At 36.8% G+C, this 27183-nt stretch overlaps 1 protein-coding gene across 3 annotated transcripts; it reads left to right on the top strand.

Annotated features, from left to right (window-relative positions):
- Positions 1-450: 450 nt before the first annotated feature.
- On the top strand, positions 451-27183 carry slc5a6a (solute carrier family 5 member 6a). Of its 3 annotated transcripts, XM_083563058.1 has the most exons (17): positions 461-608; positions 6459-6651; positions 6777-6875; positions 8398-8463; positions 8673-8724; positions 8883-8950; positions 9883-10037; positions 16388-16528; positions 16719-16848; positions 16964-17052; positions 17145-17257; positions 17941-18008; positions 20469-20555; positions 22743-22921; positions 23238-23341; positions 25254-25375; positions 25762-27183. In XM_083563058.1, exons 2-17 carry the CDS (start codon positions 6619-6621, stop codon positions 25912-25914), a joined length of 1659 nt encoding a protein of 552 aa, XP_083419184.1. In that variant the 5' UTR covers positions 461-608; positions 6459-6618; the 3' UTR covers positions 25915-27183. The 3 variants fall into 3 exon arrangements, with proteins under 3 accessions (XP_083419182.1, XP_083419184.1, XP_083419183.1); XM_083563056.1 differs by having other exon boundaries at positions 451-608; positions 6459-6875; XM_083563057.1 differs by lacking the exon at positions 461-608 and adding an exon at positions 5126-5283 and having other exon boundaries at positions 6459-6875.

The raw sequence follows: 27183 nt of genomic DNA, 5'->3' as shown, positions 1-27183 counted from the left end.
ATATATATATATATATTTTTTTTTTTTTTTTTTTTTTTTTTTTTTTTTTTTTACTTTATAGTTCTTCTGTTTTTCATAAAAATGACGATGGCAAAATCTGAGTTTGATAAAAAATAAATAAATAAATAAATTGACGACATAACTGTGGGTAATTGCGTTTAACATATAAACACATTTTTAACTGGAAAATAGAAATGCATGAAGCACATGCAGTGTCCCCAAGAGAAATCTGACTTACAGGTACATGAATTGTAATACCAAACTATAATCTGTAAAAGTAATGTTATGTTTGATGATCATGATTAAGGGAATGATTAACTGTACTGTATATTGACCAGTGCAGGATGTGGTGTGCATTAGCCAATTGTAATCCAGGAGGCAGTGTACTACCAGCCAATCCTAGAATAGGGGATTTACGATATACGAGTGAGAAACAAAATCCGGTTACTAGTAGAACGAGTTCAGCGTGAAGGAGAGGAGGCGGGGTCTCTCTCTCTCTCTCTCTCTCTCTCTCTCTCTCTCTCTCTCTCTCTCTCTCTCTCTCTCTCTCTCTCAGGACCTCGTTCCTGCCTTCACTTACAGCAGACACGCTTTGGATCCACAGCAAGGTAAAGGTTATTTCATTATCAGTTATAAACGTTGTCGATTTAATTCGCTCACACTGCTGCTGTATGATGACTACAGCAAAAGACAACCGATCACTCGAATGTTCTTGTTTCACAATGAAAAGCGCTTTCATCTGATGCAATTGGGGCTCTGTGTAATTGGGCTGTAATTTAGCTGTAATAAGAGTCTTACGGTACTGCATATGACATATTTAACCTCCGTCATCGTCGCGCGCGAGGCGTTCACTATACATAACGATGCCTCCTCGCCGTTACTTTTCTAAACCATAAATCCACCTAAAATCTTAGATCGGTATCGAACAGGATTCTGGCTCTACATATACATATAACCACATACATAAACACAATATATGCACAATATCCTTCTCACACCTACACCCCTGTGCGCGCGTATAGGTCTGCAGTCACGCTGCCTGCGCGCGTCGTGTGCTCGTCAGATTATGTGTGCGCGTGCGCAATAGGGTTTACAGTGGGGGCAGAAGCCACACTCAGAGACACCGTGAAGACCTCTGTTTCTGCTCACTGCACACACAGCTGTACACATATACACAATCATGAGATGTACCGGGTTTATAATCATATGGAAAACGTAAAAAACAGAAAAGGGTTTGCTTGTAAACGAATTTTATAATAAATGCTGATTTTATTAAAAAGTAAAAAAAAAATGTCAGTGGTCAGTTAACCGTTTTCATCTTGTTCCTGATGAACAGAACTGTGCAAAAGTTTTTGGCAGGTGTAAAGAAATGTTGTAAAGTAAGAATGCTTTTAATGTCATTTTTTCATTGTATATTTGTCAATTTATCAAATGCAAACATAATCTAAATCAAAACAATATTTGAGTGTGACCACTTTTTGAAAGACATGTCATTCTTACTGCTACATCATAAGATGTCCAGCAGTTCCATCAGCAAAGATTCAAAGGAAAGCAGTGGGACCAGGTACACTAATTCACTCTCTAGAGAATTCTGGTCAAAAATGATCTTTATGGTACAATTGAGGTCAAAAAGCCAGTCAAGGCTAAGTGAGTTAACTATGCATGGAACTGGGTTGTAGAAAAATGTCAGCAGGTGTCCTCGACTGATGAGACAAAATAAAAAAAATATTTGGCAGTAACAGGAGACAGTTTGTTCACTGAAGGGCTGAAGAGCGGTGCAATAATGAGTGTCTACAAGCAGCAGTAAAACGTGGTGGAGGTTCGTTGCAAGTTTGGGGCTGCAATTCTGCAAACAAAGTTGGAGTTTTGTTTAGGATTAATGGTGTCCTTAACAGGGCCAGTTCTAGCCAAATAAATTAGGGTGAGCTGGTACAAATAATAGGTGGGAAATCAGTGGTAGTGACCCCAAGACTGAATCCAGTTCTCATAACTAATATTTACAAAATTAGGGGGGAAAAAATCTAATTCAAACTAAAACTGAAAAGTGATTAAAAAAAAAAAACCTTTAAAAACTTTAAAACCTTTAAAATCTTTATTTTCACTTTGAACTACATAAATCTTGTTTTATTGGATCAGATTGGTTCTAAAATGAAATGATATACTAATATCAATGTATCAAGCCTGTTTTCAAAGTTTAGGACAAAATCAGAACATTATATAAAAGGTTTACTTTTTCCATTTTTTTCCCATTACTTTTCCGGTTTTTATTAAATATGTTTTTCTTTATCTCAAATTAGTACAGTATTGGAACATTATATAACCACTTAAATTTTTTTTTGCCAATTTTAATTACAAAAATGATCTTTTTTTATTAGTTTCCTCACTTTATTACTTACACATAACTAACAGCATTCTGAAACTTTATTTGTATTATTTATCAGTTATATCCCAATTTTTTTTTTCTGTCCATCCATCCATTTACCAGCAGCATTAGTCTTCTGTTTCCATTGACAAAAATCCTTACACATTTATTCTCTAAAGTATTTGTTATGAATTTCTCATGGGCCAAGATCTCTAAATGATACTTTAAATGATCATATGATGCTGAAGACACCAAACTCTAGGTCTCCAGCCATGGTCGTGTGCACGTCCAAGAAGAATATAATGAGCGTCATACATTACCGAAAGCATGCTTTGGGTAATTAGCTAATTTAAGCTGGACTGCAGCGTTGTTATTGAATTCGCTAACCGCCTGAACTGGGGCTAAAACAGCCAGGAGATGGGTGTGATTTGGGGCACTTGTTGAGGACTGAGGAGGAGTAGAGCTTGTGGAAGGTAAACTGAAATTAGCCATAGCCTCGGATGTGCGGCATTGCTAGAGATGAGCTGCACTAGGGTTGCTTATAGGCTTAAAAAATCATACATCACACACGTCAAGTTGTAATGACAATTGAATAAAGTGTAAAAAAATAAAAAATACAAATGTAATGTGAGTTTAACAAGCAGTCGTTACAATCAAAAACTAGGCTAACATAAAAAAAGAAATGCCAGTATGGAACTAACGCTTGTAAGTGTGTTGAACTAAAAGTAGTGTGAGGTAGGGGTAAAAAACTATTCTGTGCTGCTGAGGCTGTCTGGGATTACATAAAGAGACAGAATGATTTGAGGCAGCCTACATCCACAGATATGTTCCCCAAGATGTTTGGAACTACCTTCAAAAACTGTGCAAGTGTACCTAAAAGAATTGATGCTGTTTTTCAGGCACAGATGGATCATAACAAATATTGATTTGATTTGAGTTTTTCTTCATTTAATTCATTTACTTTCCATTTTGTTATTTGATTAAAAAAATAGTTACAAGTAGTTTTATTAAGCATTCTAATTTTGTAGCATTTTTTTCACACCTGCATAAAACTTTTGCACAGTACCATGTTTTGGATTTCCACTGAAAGATCCAGCAAGGACCCATTTGAATCTCTTTGGCAGAAGCAGTCCGGTGTTATATCATGTAACATCTGTTGATATTTGTTAGAGTCCAGGATGCCATGTACCCTAACAAAAATGTCTTCTGGCAGAGAAACAGTCCCAAAAAATTAAAGAACCACCACCAACAAGAGGCACTTTTCTAAATAGTTAACTCTCTCTCCAGACCAACCTCTGCTGTTTAATACCAAAAACCTCTATTTTGGTTTTATTTGACCATATTACCTGATTCTTTTTGAAGTTCCAGGAGTGTCTGGCAAACGGAACAATTTGTATTTAAACCATTCTCTATGTGCACCCAGATAATTACGCCACCAAGTTGATTTATAAAATTTCCAGTCCACTTTAACTTATTAATTATTGCCTGGTGAAATGAGAATTTCAATACGTTTTGCTATTTTCTTAAACTTTTGTCCGTTTTGTGAAGCTCAACAACCTTTTTTCTGATCTGATTATCATTGTAATGAATTACTAAAGGAATTTGGCCTATGTGTTACCTCACATTTATACCCTTGTGAAATTGCAAGTCGTGGTTAGATAATTTTTCTGTTCCTAATAAATTACTGTTTATTTAACAGTTAAATACTGTTAATGTAAATACAAGTAAACTGAATTATTTTTGCATTATTGCTTGGTAAAACTATTCGCTACATTAGTTTACTAGTAAAGTCCACATGACAAAGTGAATAAAAACAAATCTGCTGTTAACAAGCAGAATCACTGAAGGAAAGAACAAGAAACAAAACTACATACAGATACATAACTACATACAACTACATAATTAGCTGTATTCAAATGAATTAAAATAGGATGAATGAAACAAATACAAAAACACAATTACCAGCTTCACTTATTACAGTTTAACTTTATTTCTTTATTTCTGTTTTAGAGATCAGTGGTTGCTTTAGTTGGGCTCTTGACCCTTTAACATTAGTTTTTCTCAGAGTTTTTACTCTGAAATTGTAATTTGGTGGTTTTGGTTAACTATTGATGTTGATGTAATCAAAACCTTGGCCTGTTTTTTATAAGGTATTGTTTCAGTTGATGTTTAGTTGATGTTCTGAAAAGTTCGTTGTTTATGTCCATGTTTATCATTTATGCAAAAGTCAAACTGAAATAAAACGAAATGTTTGTTCATTTTCTTTTTCTTTTTTCATTCATTTTCAAAAGGGAAGCAGGTGAAACTAAAAGCAGAGTAGCGTGAAGGAGCAGTCAGTGCATTTAAAATCAAACTAAAAATACAGTTTACCTTCGGGCTTTTGATGGAGGAAGCGGGACAAAACTTATTGCAGGCGGGAGAAAATAACATATTTTTGCGGTAGCAGGAAAGAACTAAATTTAAGCTCTTGTGATGTAGCACATTCTGTATATGGCCTGATTTTAACTACTGGCATCCAGGATTTGGACTGAAGTATCTTGGAATGTTAGCGAATTTCTGATATTCTATCTTTATAAGACTCCCTGATGTACTCGCTCTGCATGTAGGAAGGGCTTCTTTCTTGCATTACTTGTAACAGAAACTGCTGTTAGTTGTGATCTTACAGTGTGGCATTTGAAACTCTAAGCCAATATCCAAAGACTGCTGTTATTCCACAGCTTGCAGCAGGTTCAAATAATATGCATTGTTTTGGGAACTCAATAGGCAAAGAGTTCCCTTTCCTTTTCCTATATCTTAGCAATAACAGACAGTATTTTTGTTAGAGTTCTGTGCCTTGTAAAGGTTAAAGCACTTTCATGATGCAAGATAAAGTGAAACATTAAACCAGAACTTTGATCAATAATTTTCTTTTGGAGATTAAGGTAAGAAGTTCCTCACTTCATTTAACTGTTGAAAGCAGTCTTTAATAGGAAACACAAAAATGTTAACATTTCCTTTCCATTCATTCATTCATTCATTCATTTCCTCCCGCTTATCCGTAATTCGGGTCGCGGGGGCAGCAGTCTAAGCAGGCCCCCGCCTTCGACTGCTGCCCAATCCTCACAGCACCGTCCCTTACGGTCCCTCCTGCAGGTGGTGAGCCCACGGGAAATTTCCTTTCCATGTTTTTTGTCAATTTGTCATAACAATACTGGTTAGCATGATTGCATTTAGGCAGGGGACAATCTTCATTCATATATTTAGCAGCACCTTCTTAAAAGCTTGCCCTATTGTTCTGAATTGCACATCCATTTGACTGCAGCTATTATTGTTTTGCACACACTCTTGTGTTTACATTGTTTATTTAGAGGTACACTTCTGTATACAGTTTACTTTTGCACATTGTACTGTATGACATACAATAGGTTTACTGGCAGCACTATTTTGTGTTTTGTGTGTTTGTTTTACAGTCTTATGTTGTCTGTTTGCACCAGGTTGCACTTTAGGTGGTGAGGACACTTATTTTAGTCCTTACCTCTGTGTTTTTCTGTTATATAGCTCTATGTTATTTTATGTTGTTTTTTGTAGCACCAGGGCTCTGGAGGAAGATTGACTCATATCACTGATGTACTGTGTTAAACTAGTAGATATTCCTAAAGCTGCTGGTACTGTATAAGTTTAAGTTGAGGCCTTGTGACCTTCATCGTAGCCTTAGCTGGCATCGGACTCAGACATAAAGGAGACTCGTCCAGAACACTCAGTTTTATTATTTATTTGCAATGCTGTGTAAAGGTCATCTTAATGTTTGTCAGGTATGTGAGGATTATCTGCATAGTTCCTAGTTAAGCCTTGTTGATGTTTAAACTCTGTTGGTAAACTTGAGATGTTTTAAGCCATCAACCACCAGAATGCCCCTAAAAGGCACAGGGATTAATTGGCCACCAAAATTACTACAGAAAACCACTATAACTGAGATTTTGGCTGCCTGCCTGAATTGCTGTTGCATTTTAACCCATTATGTAATTATATTTGTTTATGGCATAATCATGGTGTTGCTATTGTAAGATATATTTGAAGGTGAATCATTTACTACATCGTGCTCTTTACTTCTCCACAGAGGCACCAGTGAAGATTCTATGTTGCTGTAATAATCAACTTGTACTGCTCACACTGCTCTAGGGATATCATGGGAAACATAGACCAGATGAAATTCACTGCGGTGGACTATGCTATCTTCGTGCTTCTCCTCGTAGCATCAGCTGGCATTGGACTCTTCCATGCATTTTCAGGGGGCCGCCAGAGCACCACACGTGAGTTCCTGCTAGCTGACCGTAGCATGAGCTGCCTACCCGTGTCATTATCCTTACTTGCCACCTTCCAGTCGGCTGTAGCCATCCTGGGTGCACCAGCTGAAATCTATTCTTACGGCACACAGTATTGGTTCCTGGGCTGCTCCTACTTCCTGGGCCTGCTCATCCCGGCACACATCTTCATTCCCGTTTTTTACCGCCTGCGTCTTTGCAGCGCCTACCAGGTAGCCTGCATTCAAACATATTTTGATAGGGGTGAGTTTTCCAGGCAAAAATAATATAATGTTTCACTGCTTTCACTTATAATCTGTGCTTTACCAGCAAATGACTTTTCGTAGGTTTCATTTATTTAATTATTTATCTAATAATTAATTATAGGGTTTAATGACACTTCTGCTTGAGGGCAGTTTCTTTAGAAACTAAATAATACTCAAAAATGCTAAATATTCTGCTGTTTTTATGTTTTTGTTTTTCAATTATTAGAATTTTCTCAATTCTAAATTCTGTCCCTAACATTAATGCAAATATAGAGTAGATTAATGGAAAAGTCATTTGGTTTGTTTAAAAGTTATGGTTAGCTTTTTTTTTTTTTTTTTTTTTTTTTTTTAGCTAAGGCATAATAACGGTGTTTTTTTGTTTGGTAATACATTGTTGTTGTAGATTTGCAGAATCTGTTGTAATTTCAACTATTCACACAGTGCATGTACCAATATTTGCCTTTTGTCACTGATTGTTCAGTATTGTCCTGCTTATACAGTATTTTAGGTTTATGTATTATTTATGTGATTTTCTAATTCCAGTTAGAAATTAAAACTAGAAACATTCAGCTAGGAGAGCAGTCTCACAAAGTAGAAAGAGAGAGACACTTAAATAAAGTATATGTCTCTCTTCATCTCTTTGTGATAGCACTGATTTAAAGAAATGTCAAAACCCTCACATCTACAAGTCAGAAAAATTGAGTGAGATGAGATTTTATATATATATATATATATATATATATATATATATATATATATATATATATATATATATATATATATATATATATATATGTATGTGTGTATATATATATATATATATATATATATATATATATATACACACACACACACATATATATATATATATATACACTAGCTGAAAGTACCCGTGCTTCGCTACGGAAGGCAGAACGCTAAGCAATATGGCAATAAGCAGTAAGCACTGAGCAGGACTGGATGATCAGAGATCAGAACGTAACGTCAACAAATAACGTACTACCCATTTGTAGTACCGATACAGGGCAAACTACTGTGAAAATAATTTTTATCGTGCATCCAACATGTAATAAGAAACAATGTACTAAGTTTCATTAGGATTCGTACTGTTATTTCGAAGAGTTTACAATGCGTGAGAAATTGCGTTTTTATCCAGGGCGAATTTTTCAAAACCCTTTCTTAGTGAGCACCTAAGACCCAAGAGGAAGGTATGTTCCAAATTTCATTGCAATCCGTTCAGTGGTTTTTGAGATTTCGTGATGAGTGAGTGAGTCAGTCAGTGGTATTTGAGCTTTATAGATATATATATATACTTTTATATATATATATATATATATATATATATATATATATATATATATATATATATATATATATATATATATATATATATAATGTGTGTTGGAAGAATGTAAGTGAAATCTTGAATTTTGTATAAATATCTAATCTTGTTTCTTGTTTATCTAATCTTTTTACACTGCTCTTTCAGTATCTAGAGCTTCGCTTCAATAAAACTGTACGGATTTGTGGCACTGTGACCTTCATTTTTCAGATGGTGAGTTTGGTTTGGTCTGTGTTGCAGATTATCTTTTTTTATCTGAGTTGTTGAATAACTCATTCGGTAAATTAGTGCTCTGAAATAGTGTTCTCTTTATGTCCCTTTTGTCTAATTTAGTACGGTTAAGTGTAAGAATGTTTTTTTTTTTTTATATATTTTACGAATGTGAGACCCTTAAACTCTTTCTCCATTTTGTGTCGTTGTAGGTTATCTACATGGGAGTGGTGCTGTATGCTCCTGCTCTTGCACTGAATGCAGGTAAATAAACTTGTGCCTTTTAATAATTTTTTAATACTTAAAAAAAAAACTTAGTAAATATAATAAATGATAACAGATTTGTTTTTTTTATTAGCTAATAAATAACAAAACATTTTTAAACTGCTAGTAATTAGCTTTTTTTCCTGTGAATCTGACAGTAACTGGTTTTGACCTCTGGGGGGCAGTTTTGGCAATGGGGCTTGTGTGCACACTATACACAGCCTTGGTAAGCATGACCATTTGTCTCCCACCTAAACACTGTACAGATGCATAGAGGTAGTTGTGTATTTGCTGCTCAGTTTTTGCTGACACACTTAAATCATTTTAAACGCATTTTACTTGTATGATATCTGTTTATGATGTATATAATTGCACAGGAAGTAAGTCCTGTTAAACTGATTCTTAAACGTGTAAAGCTAATACATATTTATAAATAAACAATACTACCTCTATGTAATGAATAATTTTAGATATTTGTTTAGTATTCAGAGCCCTGACTTATTATCTCATGTTTCTGAGTTAATAATGGTTCACTGAAATTCCATCCTGTTTAATATTTAATTTTAAAACACTGGATTTTATTATCATTATAGTAAGGTGACACTGTTTTTTATGTTTCATTTATATTTGGTCATGCCACAGTGTGAGAAAGTGTTTTTTTTTTTTTCCCTATTCTTCTTAGCAGATTTGCTCTCGGTTGTTCAGGTTGGTTAGGGTAACACTTGTAGACTGCAATTTTCAAATCATATCACAGATTCTCGACAAGATTGATATCAGGACTTTGACCAGGACACTAAGGAACATTTATCTTTTGGTCCTTTAGCCACTGTAATGTTGCTTAAAATTGTGCTTGGGATGATTGTTTTGCTCAAAGGTTGACTGGTGCAGCATTATGCCGCTCTTCATTTTCCCTTAGATTTACAGTCTGACCATTGAACTTTCAATGGTGCTGTTTTTAAACATGAAATTGTAATCACTTTTATGTATGTCTGTATGTGTATATATATATATATATATATATATATATATATAGTATTTATACACAGTATTTATAAATATATATATATATATTGAGCTATTGAGAATTTTTTTTGCACCAGCTGTTTTTGTGATCTAATAAATCCTGAAAAATAATTTTGTTTATTTTTATGTGTACAGGGTGGCCTAAAAGCAGTCATCTGGACAGATGTGTTTCAGACAATTGTAATGTTTGCTGGGCAGCTGGCTGTCATTGTGGTAGGTGCCCACCAGGCAGGTGGCATTACCGAGGTGTGGATTAAAGCTCAGAACGGCAGCCGCATTTCAGGCATCGAGTGAGTCTGAGTTTTACTGTATATATACACACAGACACAGCTGAACTCATCAATGTATCGTACCACATATACGCTGTTACATTTGCCTGGTGTGCAAAACGTATCTAATCTATCTATCTATCTATCTATCTATCTATCTATCTATCTATCTATCTATCTATCTATCTATCTATCTATCTATCTATCTATCTATCTATCTATCTATCTATCTATCTATCTATCTATCTATCTATCTATCTATCTATCTATCTATCTATCTATGAGGAAAATAAGTGAGGAAAATAAGTATTTGAACACCCTGCTATTTTGCAAGTTCTCCCACTTAGAAATCATGGAGGGGTCTGAAATTGTCATCGTAGGTGCATGTCCACTGTGAGAGACATAATCTAAAAAAAAAAAATCCAGAAATCACAATATATGATTTTTAAACTATTTATTTGTATGATACAGCTGCAAATAAGTATTTGAACACCTGTCTATCAGCTAGAATTCTGACCCTCAAAGACCTGTAAGTCTGCCTTTAAAATGTCCACCTCCACTACATTTATTATCCTAAATTAGATGCACCTGTTTGAGGTCGTTAGCTGCATAAAGACACCTGTCCACCCCATACAATCAGTAAGAATCCAACTACTAACATGGCCAAGACCAAAGAGCTGTCCAAAGACACTAGAGACAAAATTGTACACCTCCACAAGGCTGGAAAGGGCTACGGGGAAATTGCCAAGCAGCTTGGTGAAAAAAGGTCCACTGTTGGAGCAACCATTAGAAAATGGAAGAAGCTAAACATGACTGTCAATCTTCCTCGGACTGGGGCTCCATGCAAGATCTCACCTCGTGGGGTCTCAATGATTCTAAGGAAGGTGAGAAATCAGCCCAGAACTACACGGGAGGAGTTGGTCAATGACCTGAAAAGAGCTGGGACCACCGTTTCCAAGGTTAATGTTGGCAATACACTAAGACGTCATGGTTTGAAATCATGCATGGCACGGAAGGTTCCCCTGCTTAAACCAGCACATGTCCAGGCACGTCTTAAGTTTGCCAATGACCATTTGGATGATCCAGAGGAGTCATGGGAGAAAGTCATGTGGTCAGATGAGACCAAAATAGAACTTTTGGGTCATAATTCCACTAAACGTGTTTGGAGGAAGAAGAATGATGAGTACCGTCCCAAGAACACCATCCCTACTGTGAAGCATGGGGGAGGTAGCATCATGCTTTGGGGGTGTTTTTCTGCACATGGGACAGGGTGACTGCACTGTATTAAGGAGAGGATGACCGGGGCCATGTATTGCGAGATTTTGGGAACAACCTCCTTCCCTCAGTTAGAGCATTGATGGTGGGTCGAGGCTGGGTCTTCCAACATGACAATGACCCGAAGCACACAGCCAGGATAACCAAGGACAGAGCCACTCCTTGGTTATCCTAGCTGTGTGCTTCGGGTCATTGTAGGATATAAGAAGCATATCAAAGTTCTGGCGTGGCCTAGCCAGTCTCCAGACCTAAACCCATTAGAGAATCTTTGGAGGGAGCTCAAACTCCGTGTTTCTCAGCGACAGGCCAGAAACCTGACTGATCTAGAGAAGATCTGTGTGGAGGAGTGGGCCAAAATCCCTCCTGCAGTGTGTGTAAACCTGGTAAAAAACTAAAGGAAACGTTTGACCTCTGTAATTGCAAACAAAGGCTCCTGTACCAAATATTAACATTGACTTTCTCAGGTGTTCAAATACTTATTTGCAGCTGTATCATACAAATAAATTGTTAAAAAAAAATTATACATTGTGATTTCTGGATTTTTTTTTAGATTATGTCTCTCACAGTGGACATGCGACGACAATTTCAGACCCCTCCATGATTTCTAAGTGGGAGAACTTGCAAAATAGCAGGGTGTTTAAATACTTATTTTCCTCACTCTATCTATCTATTTATCTATCTATCTATCTATCTATCTATCTATCTATCTATCTATCTATCTATCTATCTATCTATCTATCTATCTATCTATCTATCTATCTATCTATCTATCTTTCTAGAAAATCCACGGTTCAGGATATACCTCGGTTTTTAAGTCACGGTTCAGTATAATTTCGGTACAGTTAGAAGAAGAAATAAAAAAAAAAAGCCTGATAAATGCAATAAACGTTTTTTTTTCTATTGATTAAATTGATTAATCGATTAAATTGGAACAAACTAAATTAAGTAAAATTGTGTGTTTTTTACATTTAATATTTACATTTCTAGAAATATGTTTTACCTAACTTATCCACTTAATTCAGCAGACTTTGACAATGGCTTTCATTCCTTCCATCCTTAATTCATTCACTCCCTTGATATGTGGATGGAAGAAAGTGGCTGCAAAACATAATTTAAGTTTTACCATGCACTAAAATGTTTCGGTTTGAAAATGTATACCGTCAGAAATATTCAACCCCTAAAGAGTTTTAAGGATTTATAAATAAAACTCTTTTCAAAGTGCAGGATTCTGCTTTGGATGGCTTCTTAATGAGTTTAGTGATACATAAAATCAACACAGAAAATGTATGATGTAGTATTTGTGTGTAACAGTATATTTTGTTAAGATCTCCATGTCACAATTATTCAACCCCTATATAATATTGTTGTTTTTAAAGCTTTCTGACAGTTTTTATGGCCTGAAGTGGAGCTGAAACATCATTAAGCCTTTGGGAACTCTATAACGATCCTTCATTTGCTTCAGCTGTGATATATATATAAACCCCGACCATGAAGGTGTTCAAGGTGAGTTGCAATCATGGTAAAGACAAAGGAGCTTCAACAAAAGCTGAGAGAGGAAAATATTTCATCACATCTGAAGGGCCTTGGGTATAATAACATTTCCAAAAGATTTACCATTCTAAAAGACACCATTGGGAGCATTATAAGGAAGTTTAAAAGCTATGGAACAGCTGCAAACCTGCCTGGCCGTGGAAGAAAGCTTACAATTTCATCAAGGGCCCTTAGCAACGTAGTCAGGACAGCTAAGAAAATCCCACGTGTGACTGCAAGACAGCTAGAGGATGACATGATGAAGGCTGGTACAAGTGCTTCAGTGGCAACTATAAGACGTGCACTAAATAATCAAGGACTTCATGGCTGGACCCCAAGACTCCACTCCACTCTTGACCTGAAGGAACATCAGGAGTCGACTAGAATATGCCAGGAGGAATTTGAATAAAACTACAGAGTTCTGGGAGACAGTTCTATTGACTGATGAAACCAAACTGGAACTTTTTGTACATATGGACCAGCGGTATGTCTGGCATGCAAAAGGTCAGGCTTATGACCAGAAGAATACCATCCCCACGGTCAAGCACAGAGGTGGGTCAATAATGATGTGGGGCTGTTTTTCTGTGGCAGGAACTGGCAATCTTGATTGTGTACTTGGCATCATGGATTCCCGGAAATACCAGGTGATTTAGAAGAAGAACGTGATGCCTTCTGTTGACAAATTAAACCTTGGTGATCATTGGATCTTCCAGCATGACAATGATCCCAAGCACACCTCCAAATCAACCAAAGCTTGGTTGGGGAAAAGATGCTGGAGTGTTCTTGGAGTGGCCTTCTCAGTCACCAGATTTAAATCCAGTTGAAAATCTTTGGTGGGATTTGAAGAAGGCAGTTGCAGCACGGAAGCCATCAAACATCACTAAGTTAGAGGCTTTTGCACGTGAAGAATGGGCAAAGATTCCAATCGAGAGGTGTAAGAAGCTTGTCAGCACTTATCAAAAACGCTTTTTAGAAGTTATAAAAACTAAAGGGTGCTCCACAAGGTACTGAAGCTGGGGGTTGAATAATACTGCACATGCTCATGTGTTAAAAAGACACAAAAAAATTTTTTTTTTGAACTTCATTAATTAAAATTAAAATAAAACAATTTTCATTTGAACTTCAAAGTTAAGTCAACTTCTGTTGTCAAAATATCTCAAATATGTAGCAATAAATATTGTTTGTTATTTCACGAGTTTTTTTTTTTTTTTTTTTTCATTTATTTTCATTATTATTTTCACAGTAGTTTGCCCTGTATCCGTACTACAAATGGGTAGTACGTTATTTGTTGACGTTACGTTCTGATCTCTGATCATCCAGTCCTGCTCAGTGCTTACTGCTTATTGCCATATTGCTTAGCGTTCTGCCTTCCGTACCGAAGCACGGGTACTTTCAGCTAGTGTGTATATATATATATATATATATATATATATATATATATATATATATATATATATATATATATATATATATACACTAGATGTACGAAAGCCTGTTGTAGGAACCAAATGCGGAAAATGTTGGTGTCCACACGGACCTATTATGGTGTTGCGCAATGGCAGATAGCAGTGGATCAGTTCATACCTGCATGCTCGTTTTATGCTCTGTATTGTGCGTTTTATGCCTTAATACCACACACATTCATACAGACATCATTGCCATGAGATGATTGTTGCAGGTGACAACTCAAAGACTTTAATAAAGGCTACTGTATGAAGAATCTCTCCTCCACTGTCTGATTCTCTAACCGGAATCCTGTTCATATTTGGCCGCCTCAACCAGTTTAATTTAGAGGGATAACATCACTCCCTCACACTAGAGATTAGCCCGATACTCGGCTGAAACGAGTATCCAGTACGGATAAAGCACTTGCGCCGAGTACGAGTATTATACGAGTAATACGAGTGAATATCTGTACTCGGATTGAATGAAAATCATCATTGGGTAGCAACTGGTTTTGTCAGCGTTCTGTGATAGGCTCGTCACAGCGCCCCTCCCCTACACACATACAGATCCCGCCCTGCTCACTCACAGTCACACACACAACAGCTCTCTGTCTCTCCCTCAGTCACTCAGGTTCTACACACATACAGATCCCGCTCTGCTCACTCACAGTCTCACACACACAACAGCTCTCTGTCTCTCCCTCAGTCACTCGGGTTCTACACACATACAGATCCCGCTCTGCTCACTCACAGTCTCACACACACAACAGCTCTCTGTCTCTCCCTCAGTCACTCGGGTTCTACACACATACAGATCCCGCTCTGCTCACTCACAGTCTCACACACACAACAGCTCTCTGTCTCTCCCTCAGTCACTCGGGTTCTACACACATACAGATCCCGCTCTGCTCACTCACAGTCTCACACACACAACAGCTCTCTGTCTCTCCCTCAGTCACTCGGGTTCTACACACATACAGATCCCGCTCTGCTCACTCACAGTCTCACACACACAACAGCTCTCTGTCTCTCCCTCAGTCACTCGGGTTCTACACACATACAGATCCCGCTCTGCTCACTCACAGTCTCACACACACAACAGCTCTCTGTCTCTCCCTCAGTCACTCAGGTTCGCGGCTATTTTCCGTTAACGTTTAGGGTTTCTTCAGCTTTTTACTTCAGGTTGTAATGTTAATAATACGTACTTACTAACCAGTAGAGTTCTGGTAAACGTGGGTTCATTCAGACGTGGTGCTTGCTTGGTAGAATGCGACTCGCATTGCGTCTCTGCCTGTCTGAGATTTTTTTTTCTTTTTTAAACCTTCAGCTGTCTCTAACCAGTAACCAGACACTGAGTGTCTGACACGTTTTTGCTGTATTTCATAAAAAAATAACAGTAGCAAGCTAGTGTTATAAATATTACAAATTAATTAAGCTACATACACACACACACTATCTCTCTCGTGATCAAAACCATTTATCTGAAGCTCAATCCTGATGCTGTCCTGTAAATATTTTTCTAATCAGCAATAAATATAACCATTTCTGATCAACCCATATCAATTGCATGCTTAAAATAACATACCGGTTAAAGCCCTGCCTGTTTCAAGACAACCCCTGCCTACTTCTGGGTTAGGCCCCACTCACTCCGAGTACAGATACAGATAATTCATATGGTTTACAGATACAGATAATGCTGTACTCATTCATTCATTTTCTCCCGCTTATCCGTAATTCGGGTCGCGGGGGCAGCAGTCTAAGCAGGCACCGTCCCTTACGGTCCCTCCTGCAGGTGGTGAGCCCACGGGAAGGCGGCCCCACGTCACTTCGACGTCACAGACCTTGATATTTCCCTCGTAAGGGACCCCCATAGAGGGTTAAGGGCCTTGCTCAAGGGCCCAAGAGTGGCAGCCTGGCGATACCGGGGCTTGAACCCCTGACCTTCCGATCGGCAACCCAGCGCCTTAACCGCTGGAGCCACCACTCCCCCAATGCTGTACTCGCTCATCCCTCATACACACACACACAAGATTTAGACATGGAGAAATAATTAAGCTGTATTAAGTCTGTTCAGCATTGTATACTGTCCTTTTTCTCTTACTCTTGTGTCTGGCTATTCAGGCTAAATCCTGACCCCCTGGAGAGGCACACATTTTGGACATTGTCTGTCGGGGGAATCTTCTTAATGCTGGCACTCTATGGCGTGAACCAAGCTCAGGTCCAGAGATACCTCAGCTCCCGCTCTGAAAGAGAAGCCATTATGTCAGTAATATAACCACATTTCTGCTTAACTGTAAAGAAATAAATAGAAAACAACCTATACATGTGTTTAATTTGAATAATTAATGCAAATTCCAAAACATTTTTGTGTTTTTTTTATATAACTTGCTTTCTGGCTTTCTGCAACAAAAAAAAACCTGACATACTTTAATATGTCTATGTTCTGTACTAGGTCATGCTATCTGGTGTTTCCATGCCAGCAGATAGTTCTGGCACTGGGTTGTCTCATGGGACTGGTCATGTTTGCCCGGTATGGTGAAGACAGTCCTTTGGACAAGGGCTATGTTCAGACCAATGATCAGGTTTCGTCTTTCATGTCAAACAAACTTTCTGTAATGAAATGTTATTTATATTGACTTACTACTCCTAGATATTATTATAAAAAGATATATATTTTTTTAAATTCTCTTTCTGTAGATGGTGTTGTATTTTGTGATGGATGTGCTCAGAGACCTTCCTGGTTTGCCTGGACTATTTGTTGCTTGTCTTTTTAGCGGGGCTCTCAGGTAAAGGCCTTACATTTATAAATTCCTCAGAAACACATATTGGGTGCTTAGATGTTATCTTTGCTTGTTTTGTTTTTTACTTTTTATTGTAGCACAATTTCATCTGCCTTTAACTCTTTGGCAACGGTTACAATGGAAGATCTGATCAAGCCCTTTTATCCCGAAATGACAGAAAAGCGGGCCACTCTGCTGTCTAAAGCCCTTGGTAAGCATTGCTTTAACTCTTCCACCCAGAAGAGGGCAGTGGTAAAATTTTATTCTAAATGCTTTAAATAAAATACAATGTGCTTCGTGCACAAACCCAATAAACAGTTGGATTTTTTTCCACCATGTATCCTGGTTTGAGGAAACAGGATGTTATTACTTGAAACTGGATACCACCCAAGTATTATATTGGAAAGTTCCTTTTAATAGGGATTAATATTACCCAATCTGTCCCTCTGTGCCTTCAACTAACTGACTGGCTTGAAATGTGTGGTACAGCCCTTCATGTGGGTGGGAACAGTGAAATGTTGGTCGAGGCAGGTTTTTAAACCATTGTTTCCTGTAAAGACTCAGAGCTTGGAATCTGTGAAGGCCTAAAGATGTTCAAATGTGAAGACACTGTGCAGAAAGACATGCAGCAGTTCTTATTATATTCTATTATTTGTCTTTAATTATTCATTCTTAAATACTTGTTGTTTTACATTAATTTTGATTGCATTTTAAAGGAAAAACTACTGAAATGCTTATTGTAAAATCAGGTTAGTGTTTTAAATGCTAAGTCTGATTGGTGTGTGTGTTTATACTGTATTTCTATGTATTAGAATAGGAGGAGTAGAGTGTTAGTACACAAAATCAAAAGATTATCGATAATAGCTTGATAAATCTTTGATCTGTTGGTCTCAGCTCTTGGCTATGGACTGGTCTGTCTAGCTATGGCTTACCTCGCTTCTCTCATGGGCTCTGTGCTACAGGTATGGACTTAATTTGTTTATTTGAAATAAGTAGCATGCAAACAGCATAATACAGCACTTATCAAGAAATAATGGTATGACACTCAAACTCTAAATACACAATCTCTATTTAGATGGTATATTGTTGGTTTATGTACTCTCTAAGCTAACTCTTAGCTAAGCCGGTCACAAGTCTGGATAAATGGGAAGGGTTGTGTTATGAAGGGCATCCAGTGTAAAATGTGCCAAATCTTTTGCTAAAAGGGTGGAAATGGCAGTGGTAAACACTTATTTTAAGAAAAAGGAGGATCATAGGGTGATGTATAAGAGTTGAGGAAGGAGCACACAGGTGGACTATGTTCTATGCAGGAGATGCAACCTGAAGGAGATGGAGACTGTAAGGTGTCGGCAGGGAACAATGTACCTAGACAGTATCGGATGGTGTTCTGTAGGATGGTTTTGGAGGTGAAGAAGAAGAGGAGTAGAGTGAGGACTGAAAGAAGAATAAGATGGTGGAAACTGTAGTGTGAGATTCAGGGAAGAGGTCAGGCAGGGGCTCGGTGGTGGTGAAGAGGTGCTGGATGATTGAACAACTACTGCAGAAGTGATGAGGGAGACAGTTAGAAAGGTACTTGGTGTGACATCTGGAAATAGAAAGAAAGACAGAGATGTGGTGGTGGAATGAGGGAGTGCAGGAGAGCATAAGGAGAAAGAGGTTGGAGAAACAGAATTGGGATCGACAAATAGATGAGAAAAGTAGGCAGGAGTACAAGGAGATGCGGCAGCAGGTAAAAAGGCATGTGATGAAAGCAAAGGATAAGGCATATGAGGAGCTGTATGTGAAGTTCAACACTTAGGCAGGAGAAAAGGATTTGTACCGATTGGCTAGGCAGAGGGACCGAGCTGGGAAGGATGTGCTGCTAGTTGGAGCAATAAAGGATGGAGATGGAAATGTGTTGACTTGTGAGGAGAGCATGTTGAGAAGATGGAGGGAGTATTTTGAGCAGCTGATGAATGAGGAAAATGAGAGAGAAAGAAGGTTGGATGGTGTGGAGATGGTGAAGTGGATAGGATTAGTAAGGAGGAAGTGAGAGCAGCGATTAAGAGGATGAAGAATGGAAAGTCAGTTGGACCAGATGACATACCGGTAGAAGCTTGAAGATGTTTAGGAGAGATGCAGTGGAGTTTTCAACCAGATTGTTCAACAAGATTCTGGAAGGTGAGAGGATGCCTGAGGAATGGAGAAGGAGTGTGGTGGTACCGATCTTTAAGAATAAGAATGTGCAGACCTGCAGTAACTACAGGGGAATTAAGTTGATCAGTTACACCATGAAGTCATGGGAAAGAGTAGTGGAAGCCAGGCTGAGAGAAGAGGTGACCATCTGTGAGCAACAGTATGGTTTCATGGCGAGGAAGAGCACCACAGATGCCTTATTTGCTTTGAGAATGTTGATGGAGAGGTATAGAGAAGGTCAGAAGGAGTTTCATTGTGTGTTTGTGGATTTAGAGAAAGCGTACGACAGGGTGCCGAGAGAGGAGTTGTGGTATTGTATGAGGAAGTCAGGTGTGTCAGAGAAGTATGTGAGGGTGGTGCAGGACATGTATGAGGACAGTGTGACAGCAGTGAAGTGTGCAGTAGTAATGACAGACTGGTTCAAGTGGCGGTTGGACTGCATCCAGGATTGGCTCTGAGTTCTTTCCTGTTTGCATTGGTGATGGACAGGTTAAAGGACGAAGTCAGACAGGAGTCTCCGTGGACTATGATGTTTGCAGATAATATTGTTATTTGTGGGGAGAGGGAGTAGGTGAAGAGCCTGGAGAGGTGGAGGTATGCACTGGAGAGAAGGGGAATTGAAGTCAGTAGGAGTAAGACAGAGTACATGTGTGTGAATGAGAGGGAGGGCAGTGGAGTGATGCGGTTGCAGGGAGAAGAGGTGGAGAAGGTGGAGGAGTTTAAGTACCTGGGGTCAACAGTGCAAAGTAATGGATAGTGTGCATGTAGACAGCGCATGTAGGACATTTGAGATGGTTTGGAGATGGGGTATATTGGTAGAAGAATGCTGAGAATGGAGCCGGCAGGAAGGAGGAAATGAGGAAGACCAAGGAGGAGGTTTTAGGATGTTGTAAGGGAAGACATGCAGGTAGTTGGTGTGAAAGAGGCAGATGTAGAGGACAGTGTATGTGGGTATGGAGGCGGATGAGCCGCTGTGGTGACCCCTAATGGGAGAAGCCGGAAGAACAAGATGTGTATAATTGATGGCAGAAAAATATCTCTATCTTTTGTTTTCCAAAAGCCATAACTTTCAATTAAAGTAAACTATAGTTAACAATATGTATTAGAGTAGGATAACACCATTCAACTCTATATATGACCATTTCCCAGCAGCAAACGTTTGAAAGTGATAAAATGATAGAAATTTCTTAATGTATGCAAATCTGTTTTGTGTATCTGAATTTGTATCATTTTTTACTTTTATCCAGGCAGCTCTGAGTATTTTTGGGATGGTTGGTGGGCCTCTTCTTGGCGTCTTCTGTCTTGGCATGTTCTTTCCCTGTGCCAACTCTATTGTAAGTAGATTATTTATTTCAGACAATAGTTGTCTGAAATAAGCATTTAAATAATGAAGTGAGATTGCACAAGTAAAAGTAATGTTTAACTCACTTTCAGCAGGCTGTGATTCGTATGAAGGTGCAAGACGGCACATAATGACATTCGAGCTGATATTTAGTACAACAGCACTGTGTAATTGTGTTGTTACAACATGACTTTTATGCAACAGTTCTATGAACAAGCCACTCTATGAGCAATTTAGCAAAGCTAGATAACTAGACTGATTGTTGTGTGTTGCCATGCCAATTTACATATATATATATATATATATATATATATATATATATATATATATATATATATATATATATATATATATATATATACACACACACATACACGTACATATATAAACTTTTCACGACCGTAAACTGTAAAAACTTTGTGCAGCTGCATTCTGGATTAGTTGCAGAAGTCAAATGTCTGTCAGTGGCAGACATTTACTAAAATAAAGGGGTGAGTGAGTGTAGTCTTTAGATAATGAGGGCATGAACAAGTTCCCTGAGTTGCCTGTGTTGATAGAAATGGACAAATTCTTCTGCTCAAGTGAACAAGTTACAAATGTTAGATTCACAATGTAAGAAGAAAAAGACATTTGATTGTTTATTGTTATCTTAAGGTTGCATGCATTAATCTTGACTTGGAGATGAATCACCTGTAATGAAAAACAGTTTAGTTTTGCTGGAATTAAGTTTAAGCTTTAGCTGATGATCTGCTATCCACCATGAGATATCTGACAGACATGCTGAGATCCGAGCGGAAACAAGAGTCTGTAGAGAATTAATAAATTCAAGATTTGAGGGGGGAAAAAATCTAATTGTGATTTGTGACTTCAAATGTGATTTACTACTTACCGGTATGTATTTATTTTTTTATGTTCGTTTTATTTATTCATGCATTTCTGAGTTTTTTATGTAACGAGAAGCTACAGTGTTTTTATTGATGTTACTACCACTATTGTTACTACTATTGTTTATTAAAAAACACTTAACCTGAACAAAATTCCACCTGTCCCCTGTCAACTCCTAAATGTATGGTACAGTTTTGGGATGCTTGATTAAAGAACACATGAGGAGGAATGAGATATCTATTATCAAGTGTTTGGCTAAGATTCTTAAAACTTTTTGTTGACTGCCACCATATTTTTAACAAGGTAACTTGTTACTGCCTCTGTTATTAGTGAGGTTTTGTTGTAGTGTGTGACACTTTGTAATGATTGAGCCCTCTATCTGATGCTGGACTCGACAGCCATTCATTCATTATAGATTTGTCTATGATAGCTCTGAAGGAATTGATACAAGTTGATAGTATTGCCTTGCAAGGTTGACTGATGTAAGCAGGTTTTACAAAGTACATTAAAAAGTACATCAGAGCCTAATAATCCAATTAACTTTCCAAAAATGTGTAGGTACCAAGTCATCTGCATGATGTCACCTTTGTGAAGATAAACCATCTTTTCCAGCTAATGCTCTGAGCTTATTAATTCTGCATTTGTAGTTTTAAAAAGTATTTTTATTATGCCTCGATATTAATCATAGTACTTTCAGTAAGCAAACAGCTCATGAATACTTGTTACCTTATTTGATATTCCTTGATAATAATCAAAAAGAATTTGTCTCCACTTATTATTTATACATATATATATATATATATTATTATTATTATTATTATATAAAACAATTATATGAGCCGAAACAATTAAAATGAAATCTGCTCTTGCGATTTGATAATTCCACCATTTCAAACTGATGTTGGTTTACATATTAAAACCAAAATCATATTTGTAATTATTTATACCAATGTATTTATTTACATATTTATTGTTGTATATGTTGTATATATTTACATATTTATATTTTACACAACAAAACATAAAAACATGTCAAATGTTTAAACTGAGAAATTGTACTATTTACAGGGAAAAAAAATAGGGTCATTTTGAATTTATTGGCAACAACACTTCTCTTAAAAACTTAGGACGGGGCAACAAAAGGCTGGAAAAGTAAACATCAGTAAAAGAAACAGCTGGTGGAACATTTTGGAATATCGATCCTCGTTGGTGTGTCTGAGAGAATGATAGTGAATTATACGAACTTTGTTTCACGATGTGGAAAAATCTGATGTGTGTTTGTGTGCATTTCCAGGGAGCAGTGACTGGCTTGATAGCAGGACTAGTTATGGCTTTCTGGGTTGGCATTGGCAGCTTTGTCTCCCGTATGCAAGCACCCGGAACACCCATATTTAACACCACAATCCTTAATGACACAGGCAACACAACCGCCATCATGACTACAGTCATCACATCTATTACAGCAAAACCCAGGTAAATCTTTGGAAGGTCACAGATGTGATGTCTTTGCATGTGAAATCAATATTTAATTTATTTTAAATTTATTTAAAAAATTTACAAAAATTTTAAACATAGTCATGACTATGATGCAGACAATTGCAAATGTTACCGTTAGTAAACATGTAGCATCTAAATAAATTATTAAATTTTTTTGTGATGTCATCATCACCGTTTAATATTTATATATAAACATTAATATGTTAACTGAGCATGTGTTCAAAAAAAGATTTTTTTTAAGTAAACAAAATGAGAAAATTTTCCTGTGAGTTATTGTAATGTGTCTCTGTAGGCCGACGGGACTGCAAGCTCTCTATTCATTGTCCTACATGTGGTACAGTGCTCATAACTCAACCACAGTTGTAGTGGTAGGACTGTTGGTCAGCCTTCTCACTGGTATGTGTTTACACTGTATTACAGTTTTAAATATAGTAAGGATTTCATATTGTTTTGCTTAAGTTTTCTAAATATCCTATTTAAAAAAAAACAGCTGAAATACCTTGTGTGTCTTAGTGTCTCAGTCTTCGTGTCTCAGTTTAATTGAATGTTTAGCCATTAATCTACACTCAACTTCTTTGAGGGCCATGAGCCAAAAGTAAATGTTGCATTATACATGTATTATATTAAAATTTATGTTGCCATGGCTCCCCACATTTATGATTTAATATTACATTTAAAAACTACATAGAAGCATCATTCTGCTATCTGCTTAACTAATAAAATTTTATTTCATATGTTTTCTAGTTCAATTAAATTTATAGTACAATTAAAAAATCCATGAACATTTTAAGGTAAAAAGCTGTTTTCGCAGCTGTGGTTGCCAGAAATCTACCGTAAAAAAAATACGGTTAAACTGGTACTTTACATTGCAAAAATTGTCCTGTAAATTACGGTAAAATACTGTCAGCTCGAGTTAACCTTTTTTTGTTTGCAGAAACTGACTGCACCTAAATTAATAATTTGGATATTTTTTTCGGATAAGCGGGAGAGGATGGATGGATGGATATTTTTTTATAAACTAATATTTGTAATAATTAAATAATGTCCCATGACAACACTTACAGAATTATGCTAAATCATTAAAAGTTTAAATTTTAGTCAAATCTCTTGTAGATAATAGCAGCACACATTCATGTGCGTTTAAAATTAATGTTGAAATTAGTTACTGCCTTTATATAAATGATGTTATGCAACATACAGCAGGACATCAATATTTCTCTGCCCGTCCTTGACTTAAACACAGGCTCTACTCTCCTACACAGTGGTAACCCACAAAAAACAGCAGGAATTTGACTTTTAGGTTTTACAGTATTTCACTGTTTTTTATTTTATTTTATTTATTATTTTACGGTAAACTACTGGCAGCAGGGTTGTCAGTAAACTACTGGGTTTTTTTTTGTTTGTTTTTTTTTTACAGTTGTATATCACTGTTTAAATAAATTTCATAGCGTATTTTTTTATTTCACATATTTAAACCCTTTAATCCCACAGCAAAATCCTCAGTTTTAAAAGAGCACTTTTGTGTGTCCACACCACAGTGAAGTAACACTGAAGCAGTGATGAAGTTAATGAGACAATGAAGTGATTAATTAAATGAGGATTGAATTTTGATGAACACCTGTGAATAAGCAGAATCACTGATGGAAAGAGAATCAAGAGCAGAGAAACACAACTTACAGCCAAAGCTAAAAATAAAAATAAAATCAACTGAAAATAAAACACATTTAATCTCTCAAGATTTCAGCACAGTATCATTAAACAACCCTCAAAACAGCATCACCAGCTTCACTTATTAAAAGCTCTAATTGAGATTTTAGGTGTTTCGGTGTACTTTCATTTAAAGTCTCCATAATGGACATCAGTGTTTGCTATAGTGTTAACTATAACATAAAAAATAAAACAAAACAAAAACAAATTGTAAGAACATTCAGCTGGGTAATTTATTTATGCCGCAATGCATGCTGGGGGTTTTGTACTATTCTGGCACCCAGCATACATTGCGACATGAATAAATTACCCAGTACCCTTTGTCACAATGACAAAGTAAAAAGTAGCAAATAAAGATTTGCATTTTAGAAAATAGTGTTTTGCAAATGAATTAAAAACTAAAATCTCCCCTTGGATAAGCCACACCAGATCAAATGCTTGAATGCATCATTTGTTCTGTTTCATTATCATGACATATGGATAAAAGCCCCAAATGTAAGGTTCAACAATTCTGGAGCTTCATGCAAAGAAGAATAATAATTCAGTTTTTCTCCTTATCTGTGTACATCTAAATGCTCTGTTACTCTGTACTTATGAACAGGGCCCTCGAAGGAAAAGGATTTAACCCCAGGTACTGTTTTCCCTGTGCTGGGAATTCTGCTCTTCTTTCTACCTGAACGCTACAGAGAGAAGCTGTGTTGTGTCACTCCTCTGGGGTGCGAGGTAATGTTACCAACTTAACATTTCGCCTAACCCTTCGGTGTTGTATGTTAAAGAATGTGCTTTTTTTTTTGCTACTTTATTGAATTGTCATTAATTTGACAGGTTTTTTTTTTTAAAAAAACATGATTACATTAACCACCAGGTAAGTGACAGCCCCCAACCTGGGCCAATTTACTGTAGGCATTATTGCAGCTGAGTTTTTTCCAGAGTAACCTACAACAAAGATAAAATGCTATATAATGTAAGCATGTTGATGTTTAACCCAGCAGTTATGTAAATGGACTAAGAACTATCCAGATGTATTTGTAACCAATTACTTGTATACAGGTGTTAAAATTACTATATATTCTTACTAAGTCACATGTCCATTTATCTTGAATATTTAGTCCAAGGCTCTGGACAGGCAGTCATTTCAAAATGGAAAGAAAGACAACAGCACTGTCCAAGTCCAAGATGAAGACAAGAATGAAAAAGAGGAGTCCAAAATCTCACAGTCTTCTTACAAGCTGGTAAATGTGGAGCAGGAGACAGCTTTGTAGTGTCCTCTAATCAAATGCTCAGAAGGCCATATTTATTGTCATATAAACCATAAGAAATGACCATATTGATCTCAAAAAAGGTCCCTTTTTATGATGTTAACTGTTCGGATCATACTTTTGCACATTCTGATGTTATAATGATGAGGCAGTACTGAATTTAGCACTAAACTTAAATTGTGAGATGGGAAATGTACAATTAATTTTCTCAAAAAAATCGATAAACAGCCTCAGCGTTTGCACATTTCATAGAAATCTGTTGTGTGTGGCCTCAATTTTATTGAAACTTTTGTTTGAAATATGCTCCCAGTACAAAAAAAACTGTAGCTTGTGTCATTACTTTCTCATTTTACCCACAGTAGTAACCACATAGAAAAAAAAAATAATTATCAGATTTTTGTACACTTTACACACCTGTTCCCTGTTGTCATCGTTTTAAAATGTACTCTGCACAAAAATCACAAACGGCAACCTCTAAAACTGGCTAATGACTGACAGATACAGTTTTATGCTAAGTTAAATTGTTCCAGGTGGGTAGCTGTTGATGTTGATGATGTACGGTAAGGCACAATTATTTAAGAATATTTTGAGACATTTTTGTCTAAGGAGTATAAATGTTTTATATTGAGTTTAGCCATTATTAACCTTTACTCTAAAACCTCGCAGTTTGTAAATCAGTTAAGCAAATGGCCTAATAATCCTTGAAATGCCAGGAACTCCATAAGGGATGCTGCTGCTGGGAGACTTTAACATTTATTGGATTTATTTGATGTCACTGCAATGGTCAGTTGCTTAATTGTTCCATTTCTCCAAACGTCAGCACTCATCGATTATTGTAATCATTGTATCAAAGAAATGTGTTTTGTTTGCACTGTGCTAATGTTTAAAGCCTTCAGGTGTGTTTTATCCAAATACAGACACTATATATACTGAATATTAAAACCTGCAGTTATTTTATTTTAAATTTTTTTTAACAGGGTCATGTTTTATCTGCCAAACCCTCTAGCACCTAGGTCTTTAAATCGTTTTTTTTTTATTTAAAACCAGAAAGCCATCCTATGTGACATGGTTTCTTTTCTTTGAAAATGTAGTGTTTTTGCAAGTGTGAGATTTGTTTCCTATATTAACTTTGATAGTACCAGTGTAAAGTGGCATTTGTGATGTATCCTGTTTTTCTCATGCCATTTTCCTTCGGATTTATTTTAGTGTTTACATAATGGACCTGAAATTGATGTTCATCTCCAAAGATTTATAGATAAGATGGTTGCCTGA

This window comes from Silurus aristotelis (genome assembly GCF_946808225.1).
Source record: "Silurus aristotelis genome assembly, chromosome: 15".
NCBI lineage: Eukaryota > Metazoa > Chordata > Actinopteri > Siluriformes > Siluridae > Silurus > Silurus aristotelis.
This window is presented reverse-complemented; position numbering and strand designations above follow the sequence as displayed.